At 43.4% G+C, this 10255-nt stretch overlaps 1 protein-coding gene across 1 annotated transcript in view; it reads left to right on the forward strand.

The window, feature by feature from the left end:
* Positions 1-10255, forward strand: part of GUCY2F (guanylate cyclase 2F, retinal) — a 47249-nt gene that overhangs the window by 10001 nt on the left and 26993 nt on the right. The window contains exons 4-10 of the mRNA XM_086743204.1: positions 624-708; positions 4316-4412; positions 5194-5328; positions 6183-6263; positions 7283-7459; positions 8386-8542; positions 9981-10130. Of these exons, the coding sequence (XP_086599330.1) occupies positions 624-708; positions 4316-4412; positions 5194-5328; positions 6183-6263; positions 7283-7459; positions 8386-8542; positions 9981-10130 (882 nt within the window). The remainder of the gene's footprint in view (positions 1-623; positions 709-4315; positions 4413-5193; positions 5329-6182; positions 6264-7282; positions 7460-8385; positions 8543-9980; positions 10131-10255) is intronic.

Raw genomic sequence — 10255 nt, forward strand, 5'->3', positions numbered from 1 at the left:
GACAACAAACTAAATTCCAGTTCCCACTGGAATTTAGTTCATCCACTTACGTTGGCTTTCCTTAGCTCTCTAACAAAGTGTCTGTTGGTGGGGGCATTGAGGAAGATATCAGCCTTCTCTTCCTTCTCTTCTGCTCTTTTCAGTGTTAGAAATCTGCAGCAGGGAATGAAAAATCCCAGATGGGCTGGTGACTCACACTGGCCATCAGTTCGGTACCACATGATAAAGATTTTTCAGCATTTCAGTTCCTGGAGAGAAGAGGGTCAAATGTTCAAAAGTTATGAACTTTGTAGAAGTTGCCTCTAAAACTTAATACTTCTCTGTGAGTCCAGTCTTTATTTACTTGAAGGAAAAATATTTTTCCGCTGATCCAGATCTTTAAGTCTGGTATAGAAAAAAAGTTCATAGAAATAAATAATTATAGTAGTTTCAGTCTCATGTAAATAAAGTCAGTAAGTATTTCTGTATTCACAAATTAACATTCCATAAAAATTGTCTTCTAGCATTCTCGGGGCTGAATATTTGACTTTGTAGTCTAATGATCTGATATTGATATTTTCGATATTATAGTTTAAACCAAAGATAATTTCTAATTCACTGATTCTTCTCCCTTCTTTGCACAGGAATTGAGCCCACAGTCATGATTTTGGGAGTAATGCTGATATTTGCCTTGGTGCTTTGTGCTGTGGGCCTGGCTTCTCTCATCAGGTGAGAACTGGAGTACGTGTTTGATTTGGTGCCACTTTTAGCTCCTATGGGAGACTTGCACTTTAACGAGCAGTTTGGACCACGTGAACACACGTCACGGCCCACTCGGGACTCGTGATGGTTCTTTTAATGCAATCTTGAAGTGCAAAATTACAGCGAACAGGCCAAAGGGGTTGGTTTCAATCAAACAGCACAAACTTTATTATTTTGCCTGTAAAGCGGCGTGCGATAGGTGAAAGGGAGTGAAAAGGAAAAGTAAAGATAGGGAAGGAAAAAAGAAGATAATAGCTACCACTGCGGGTCCAAGGCATCCCTATGGTCCTAGGTCCAGGCAGCGTCCTGCTGGTCCTCACGATCAATGTCGATGTTGATCCTTGGTGGGGAGAGCTTTTCGGGGGTCTCGTTGTTAGGGGTCGACCTTTTATGCCAAGTGGCAAACCTTGCTCCTCCTTACTTCGGGGACCTCCGCCTGCTCTTGGCCCTTAGGATAGAAGTGTGTTTTTTGTACATTATAATTAGCAAAGTTCCGTTAAAGGGCACTTTCTCACCGTTGTTTTTGAGACAGCAGTTGTGATTCATCCTCCTCGATAGCAGCAGCACGGTTATCTCTGCCAGTTTTGACAACAGGGATGAGCCATGGCACCTCCGCACCACTCTGTCTGCCGTTTCAAGGATGTTGTACATTTTGTTGTTAGGCCAGAGTCGGCCTTGTCCGTAACAGTTCCGTTCGGTTCCCAGGAGAAAAAAAAAACAACTGCATCTCAGGCAGGCTGCTCACAGCAACTCATGTCAAGTTGTGAGCCTAACTTTTAGGCCAGATCAAGTCTATAGTCCACCTGGAAGTCCTTGATGACAAGGTTGAGACAATACTGATTTTCTGACTGACTCTTACAACACATAGCAGGTTTGACTGTGGTCTTTCCTCTCCAGCCACATAGCTCTTCACTTTATTAAGTGATGGTGGCTTGAGCACTGTGGGCATTGGTTGTGCAGTCTCAGGAGGAGCTACTTCATCCTTAATCCAGGCCAGATTTGGAAGGATGGGCTGGATGATGGTTCTGAAACATTAGGAAGGTGACCGTGACTTTGGAAGTGCAAAGTGTGCTGTACAAACCAACGACAGGAATTTGCTTTACAATCAGCGCGTTGGAGATGCTTGGTGGAGCGGGTTGCCAAGTTAAATGTCTTTTTGGGATCTTTGTAGCAAATGAAGTAGTCTGCTGGGGAAGTGATAGTTTCTAACAATTGTGTAGGTCACACTTGTGTCCTGCCTCGGTATCCAAGGTGGACATGAGGCAGCATGGACTGGGTGGCCCAGCAGCTACGGGTCGCTCTTCAGCGACTATGGCCATAACCTAAGATAATCTGCTCCAGACTGGCCCCTGGAGTAATCTGTCTCTCATATTGATGTCTATATAGTGCATGAGTGAAATTAGAATGAAATTAGAAGGCATATTTACCCAGCAGCAACGAATCCCATCCAGCTCTGTCTCTCAGACTGTCGCAAAACATGTTTTCTCTCCACTCCTGAATCATCCCTTCAAACCCAGATGATACAAGGCCACCCAGCAAGCAACACCCCAGACAGTTCCCCTGCTTATGGCACACAGCTGCTTCTGATACCTTATAACTGCAGGCACCGAGGAGGTTGCCTCCATCCACCCACACTTTAAAGCTCTGCTCTATTCCTTGGCCACCAGCCTCTACAATTACATAAATAAAAGACAATCTTTCTGCCTACTCTACTTGTAAGCTGTTCCACAAGTACCAGACTGTGCTTGGGAAGCTCAGTCATGAGTAAAGATGTATGACCATCTGCAAGGGAAGGAAAAAAGAAATGTCTAGCATGACTCAGACAATGATTTATATTAGGGAAAGGCATGTCTGGAACTAAATTTAAACCACAGCATGGTCTGAGTTCAAACGTGGGAGCTCTGGTCTTAGCTCTGCCAGGGATCCGCTGCATGACCTGAAATGAGTCACTCCACTCTCCGTGTTTTGCTTTCGGCAGAGGGGTGCTTTCTTCCATGGTCAGGGGAGAGAATGTGATTGACTAAATAAGGTTTCCAGGAGGACAGGTGAAAAGTACGTAAGTGAATTTTTTTTGCATGGAGCTGAGTTGGATGGCTTGGGACAAAGCAGTTAGAGAAAGATTATTTTAAAAATCATCTCAGAAAGTCATCTCAAGTGATGCCTGTGGTCATATGGCCAAGGCTCCCTCTGAACTTCACAAGTTGTCTGTGCTCTTCTGGGGTGTAAACAAAGTTTATTGAACAAAAAAACTGACACTGATGGCAATGGATGAGCTTTCCTTTCCCTTCTGTCTTCCTGGTTGATGAGCTTTTGACTGTCCCATAGACACAGAGGGCTTTGTGCTCAGCATTAGACCTTGACATCCATTGAAACAGTGGGTTCAAAATGATGCTGTGTGCCTTCTGCCTCTTCCCTGAGCCCCCAAAATGGTCATATGGTGGATATTAGTGTCAGACAAATCCCAGCTAAAAACTAACAATGGAACTCTGGAATGTTTTGTACTGATTTGCACGAGGTGGACATACGACAGCCTGTTTGAACTCTCCTATGAACACATAGTCCTTGACAGTGCACCATTTCTTGTTGTGGTCTCTTCTGCCTTGCAAATTCAAGAGAACCTGGGGAAGTAGCAGGATGCAGTCAAGGAACACACAGTGTCTTTGTGGGTCTGACGACTGTACCAAATTTACTCTCTCGCCCATGGCAATTCTGCAAATCTGGTGGCCTATCAAGGAGTGCAGAGAGTCGTCCTTTGGAAAATGGGCAGCAGCATCCTGTGGAGATGCCAGAAGCACATTTGGCCTTTGTTACACGGTTCACGGTAGACATCCCATCTGTCTCAGGTCCTGGAAGAAGTAGATCTGAATCACCACAGCCGCCTTCTTGATCTTAATTACTCCTGACCAAGAGGAACAGCACTGGCTCAGCAATACTGCTTCCAAGACCTCCACGCTGCGTTGCACTATGCCACACACGCCAAACTGCTCATCCCCTCTGTACGAGCTTGCAGTCATTACAAGGGGATCTCTTGCTGTGTGCTTCATACTGCACCATGCTGCAATACAGAGATTCAGCCAGTACATTTTGACGGTGACTTGTGTCCAGGCAGCTTTTATATATTACCTGTGGTTTAGTTTCAGCTTCTAAGAAAGGCTAGTGTGTCCCAAAGCTGTTTGCTCACTAGCTGCATTGGCTGATCTAATAAAAGCTATTATTGTCTCTCAAAGGAGAATAATGTAGGATATGAAAAATAAAACCAAGCAAAACAAAGTATGTGTTGCATACAAATCAAATTCATATTTGTAACCAGATTGACTCAAGATGTCTATTTGTGATGAGACCCTTTGAGATTATAGCTTTTGTTGTCTATGAGTTTGATAATGCTTGCTGCTTGACTTGGGGGATTTCAGTCCAAGTCAGGGCACCATGGTTTTTCACCCATGCTCATCCCTGCTGCCACAACATGTGCTGCACTTTCCTTATACTGTGGGTAATCCAGATGTGGGGGGCTCAGCAGTGGTGTAAACTGTTTACCTAGCTAAAAATGATAACTGTGACTCTCCAAATCTCCCAGGCACAGTATTTTGAACAGCCAGCTATTCAGGGGACCTAACAAGATAATACTGACCTTAGAGGACCTTGTCTTCATCAACCCGGAGCTACATAAAAAGGTAAATCCTTCCACTCATGAAAGTAATCTGGTGGAAGTGGGACACTCAAAGACAGGTTTGCTATGTGGTATTTTCATACCCATGAAGGTCTGGGAAGGTCATTTACTTCTCTATGACTCGTTTTCCCCTGCATATCATAAAATTTCCCATATGCTGAGTGGTTCTGAGTCTCAGATTAGATGCACATGCAGCGTCAGAGCTGTTATGATGATGTAAAATAGTACCCTTGGTTGTGCTTATTCTAACAGCCAGGGCTTATTCTTTGTTCTTGAGGTTGGATGGTGTACCACAGTTCAGGTTGGTATAGCTCGACCATCTTACCCTCTAAAACAAAGTGTCTGTGACCAGATTACCTGGCTTCTGTCCAGAGCTGGGGATCTCCTGGGGGAGAGTTATTTGGCATAGGCCAGAACCATGCCCAGAACCCTGCCAACAGTATGGACTGCTGTGGAGCAATCCCTTTGCCTAGGTCACTGGCACAGATACAGGCTTCTTGACTATGCTGGGGGAGACACTTCCCTGTGCCGTCCTCAGAGAGATATCTGCCTCCTCTGGTATCTCCCCTGACCTAAGGCATCTCCATCACCTAAAGTGCTGCGGTAGCATTTCAAGGTTCTAAACAGGGTCAACCTTTTGAGCCTTTTAGAGGTATTCAGAGAGGTGAGATGAGAAGTTTGAGAAGTTGCTAGCATGGATGAAATGCATGGCCTGAGGCGGAGCTGGAGTGGAGGTTACATCCAGAGTTGTCAACTGTCTTGCACCCGCTTTCCTTGCCTTCCAGAGGCTGACCTTGGACAGTCTGACTGATGCAAACAGCGTAGCAGCTGATGGTAGAAGCCTGAAATCCGTAACCCGCTCCTTCTCCTTGAAAAGCACAGGTGCCACTCATGAAACCTCCAACGTGGCTTTGTATGAGGTAGGTGGGACATGGTGCAGCCTTCTCCCACTGCTTCAGTTCACTGAGCTGCTCAAGTGGAGAAAGCCTTGGGCTGCAGTATTGTAGGAGTCAGGATGTGAATACCGCTGATGGCCTCTGAGGGTGAAAATAAGTTAGTCCCAAGCATGGACTTACCAGTGCTTAAGGTGACTCTACCCCAACCCTCACTCCGACACTTGGAATCATGTTGGGTGATGGTACTCGACATCCATATGTTGTGTTGCCAGGACTGGCCCCTGTTAGAGATGTCACCACCTAAAGGCACCATGAAGAACCTTTCTTACAAGACAGAGCCTTTAGGTGGTGACATCTCTAACAAGGACCTTTCTTACAAGACAGGATCCAAATATACAGAATAAAAACAATCAAACTCCATTTTATGCAATAAGACTGTATGGAGTTTAAGCAGAGACAGTGGCCAAGAAAACTCACCTCATCCATCAGTTCTTTCCTAAAAACCCAGCTTTTTTTAAAAAAAATGGCATGGCAATTTTTCCTGAAAAGGAGCAAAATAAACTGGATCATTAACACCAGAGAAAAGCTCTGGGCAGAGTTACTTTCCTTTTTAATCAATTTATCATTGTTTTTCACGTATTAACACACTTTCCAGTTATGAAGTTCTTATCCAGGTGAAGGTCTGGCTTCGCCCCATTTTCTGAGGGTTTCCTGTGGATATTCTTATTTGGTTGCAGTATAGAATGAAGCTACTGCCAAGAACACTGAAAATCCCCAACCACTTTCAAAGTCAGGGATCTGGAATTCAGACCTAGGTCCCCATGTTAGTTATTGCTCAGAGATTTGCTTTATCATTCACCCACCTGTATTGTGGACAGGGAGACTGGGTGTGGCTGAAAAAATTTGAGACGGGAGCCGTTCACCATCTGCGGCAAAGCTCCACCAGCATCTTGAGGAAGGTAGGAACAGGGGATGGGCGCATGGAGGGACGGTTGCTCAGATGACCTTTGTGACTGCAGGGAACTTTTGTTCTCCTTGTTTCCTGTTTATCCATTGAATCATGCATCATGGCTGACAATGACTCTTGCCCAGTGAAATCTAGTGGAATGGACCATGCACAATTGCATCTGACAAACTTTCCAGTGACCCATGTGTCAGAGTCAGCAGCTTAGAAAACTCCACCCTGGACCTGATACTCCAAAGCTGGTGCAATGCTGAATGTACAATGAGTCCTCTAAGCAACCTTGTCTGCAAAGGCAGATTGATTTGGAGGAAATCCTGCGTGTGTCAGGGCAGGATGATGCACCAGTAACTATTTTCATGTGTTATTTGTTGACTGCCTATCAGTGTGGCACATATGCAGTTGTGCATTTTCTGGATTTGCTTTGTGTCTCCAGCTAAGATGTCTGTTAGTAGTTTACTTTTAGTCTTCCATTTTATTATTATTACTAAATGACAAGCAAACACATTTATTTTCCAAGTTCAAGGCCATTAGTTGTTGGCAGCTACTGCTAACAGAGGAGTGGCATTTTTACGCATACAAATACAGCAAATTTATGAGGGCATGTCTCCAAAGGCACCATTGATGGATGACTTTGGATCCTCCAAGCATGATATTGCTTTCCAGATCAAACCAGAGCTGGAGCAAGACTCCACATGCTGAACTCAATTTACCCCAGCCAAGCCATTTTGTCCTATGAAAGATCCAATCCAGCTTGTCTAAAGAAAAACAAATATCTGTTCTGTTTGCTTTTCCTATCTTGCTTTCTTTGTCTTAATGGATAGATTAAGAAAAGCAAAGCTTAAAAAGAGTGTGGGATAGCTGAAGTAAGCAGAAAAGAGGTTGTTTGCTTCCCCGTCCTTGTGTGAAAGACTGTTTGGGAGTACAGGAATGGTAAGGACATCTAATAGTGTGAAGAAGCTGCTGAGCAGATGTCTGGCTGACTTGGTCTCACTGTGATTCACTGTCCTGTTTCAGATGAAAGATCTGCGTCATGAAAATGTGAATCTATTCCTGGGCTTTTTCTCTGACTGTGGCATCTTTGCCATAGTGACAGAGTACTGCTCCCGAGGAAGCCTGGAGGACTTGCTGAGAAATGAAGACATGAAACTGGATTGGATGTTCAAGTCCTCTCTCGTGATGGATCTAATTAAAGTAAATCCATTGCTCCTGCTGAGATGTGACCTGCATGTGACTTTTACATTGGCATAGCTATTTCCTTCAGGACTTTGGAATTTTTATAGTAATGCAGGGAAAAACCAATGTGAATGTAATTATACTGGTATACAGGGTCTTTAATGGAGACTTCTTATTCCTGTTACTGTCTGAGAGAAGCACTATTTGGGGTAACAGGATTACATCCACGCAGCAGGATAAGAGGATAAAACTACACATCAGGCTAGAACTGATCACCCAGAACAAAGAATTTGATGACAAATTCATACTTTCCAAAGGCCCTTTTTTTTTTTTTGTCATAAATCAGAAATGCATCCAGCATAGAAACAAACCGTAGACATCTCCTGTCACAGGATGGCTACACATATGGTTACTTACGGGGCGTGTTCACACACTTCCAATCATGTCCCATGTGTTTTCATTCCATAATGGTGAAATACCAATTTAGGGCAGGTGGCTTACAGAGGGTAGACTGCCAGAACCATTCTTACAGCCCATGATCCTCCTTCGGATCCTCCTTGAGGGAGCTGGGTAAGGGCATCCAGCTCATAATGGCTTTCCTTGACCTAACTGTTGGGTACCAGTTGCGTACACCTTCTTGGTCTTGTCTAAAAGTACAACTTCTGAGTCCAATGAGTCCTAGGGCTTCAGAGGGAGGCATCTGACTCTTTCTAAAGCTGTCAGTCCTTTCCAGTATTACATTAGGGTGCAGCTAGCCCAATTCTTGTTCCTAATCCGTTTCCAAATTTTTCCCACAGTTCCTTGGGTTGATTAGCGTTGCGTTTTACATAAAGTTAGTGCTATGTTTGATGCTATCCAAGGTGACAATTTGACTTGGTGTCTCTGAATGCCGATGGTTAATATAATTCTTAAGGAACAGCCTCAATCTTTTATGTGTTTCTTAGGGAATTAGATATTTACATCACCGAGATTTTGCCCATGGACGTCTCAAGTCTCGTAACTGTGTTGTGGATGGACGGTTTGTGCTGAAGATCACTGACTACGGTTATAATGAGCTCTTAGAAGCACAGAAATGCCCGTATATTCAGCCACCCCCAGAAGGTAGGTGCCATAAGGTCATATTTGGGGGGAAATGTTTATCCGTTGATTTAACAGACGTTTGTCCTAATGCAGTTGTGGGGCAGTGGCCATGTAAGTATTTCTGTGCTCATGTCTCACAACATATAGTTACCAGTATAAAAAGCATTGTTACATGAAAAAATAAGCAAAGTTTTTTTTTCAGATTTCTGAAAGTGAAGCAAATAGCAGAGTGTCATGGCAATGAAAAGAGATTTTACAGCAAACAATGACAGAACTTAAGTTTGTCATAGTTGGAGGATTTAAGTGCCCCTGAAGTCTGACCAATCCTGAATTTCTGTGACCAGTGGGATTGGCTTCACATCCTTAGCCCAAACACAATATTTGAAATTTTATGTTAACCTAAGAGCAAAGAGCCTTGTTTTGTAACACTAAGCCATCTGAACCAGAAGATTATACCGATCTCTCTGAAATAGGCCCTCTACATGCCAATCACCAAAGGCTGCCACGTGACATTCCCACCAGTTAGGGATAGCATCTCATGTGACCAGATTTGGAGACTTTGACTGGATTTCTTTCACCTGATCATTGCCTTGGGGTCCCTCTGGTATCCTAGTTTATTCCTGAAACCTGGTTTCAAGTGGTATATAGTGTTCTGATCTCTCTGTCACAGGATTTGGTTCCTACACATTTCCGGTGTCTCAGATACAGCAGTTGCTAGAAGACCTTCTCCCTTACAAAAGCTGTATATATTGCAGTAGCTGAAATGTTCCTTATTCCCATTACCCAGAATGCACTGTTATCAGGGTAAAAATATCCCAGTTTCAAGAAGATTCATTTCTTGATGAGGTTGAGTATGTTTCACAACTGTGTCTTTCATCACTTGAACTACAGGATTATAAAGACTGATAGTACTTCAGGCTGCCACAACTGCTTTCATCTTAAGAAGAACTACAGAAAATATTTTATTAACTGTTGCTTTCTAAAAGAGTAACAAGAAATCTGTGCTTCAGCACCAACATTTTGCCTGAGTGATATTTTCAAACAAAAAAGGTGTTAAAGCTTTTGGCAATGGTGAGAAGACTAAGCAACCTGATCAAGTTGAAGATGTCCCTGCTCCTTGTTGGGGGGTTGGACTAGATGACCTTTAAAGGTGCCTTCCAATCCTAAGGATTCTATGATTCTATGACTTCTTATGCTGAAGTTTGGGGCTAGTGTTACAGGCTATAAATTATTAGTACAGCAACATTTTTTTTAAAAGGTAGAGTGAAATTTGGAAAATTCAGATTTTTTGTCAGGATGGAAGTTTAATATTTCTAACACATCACAAGAAATAAAAGACTTCATCCAGTAAATAATGAAGTACGTTCCAACTTTTCCTCGAACTACTGAAATGAAGTGTTCATTTAAGCACTTAATTTGAGCTCAAGTGTAAGAAACGTGATGCTCTTGAATTTTTTAGAATTGCTCTGGACAGCTCCTGAGTTACTGAGGGACCCGGACATGTGCAGAAAAGGCACATTCAAAGGGGACATTTACAGCTTTGCAATCATCCTACAAGAAGTGATTGTTCGGGGTCCACCATACTGCACGTCAGAATTCTCAGCTGAAGGTAGGCAACTACTTCAGTACAATTTTAAGGCTTTACACAGAGCACTCATAAAAGATCTGGCCAAGACCCTTGGCTAAAACATTGTTATGGAAATAATGTCCCAATCTCATGACCTTTCTTAGTGA

Source organism: Chlamydotis macqueenii, chromosome 1 (genome assembly GCF_036417535.1).
Source record: "Chlamydotis macqueenii isolate bChlMac1 chromosome 1, bChlMac1.mat, whole genome shotgun sequence".
Classification (NCBI taxonomy): domain Eukaryota; kingdom Metazoa; phylum Chordata; class Aves; order Otidiformes; family Otididae; genus Chlamydotis; species Chlamydotis macqueenii.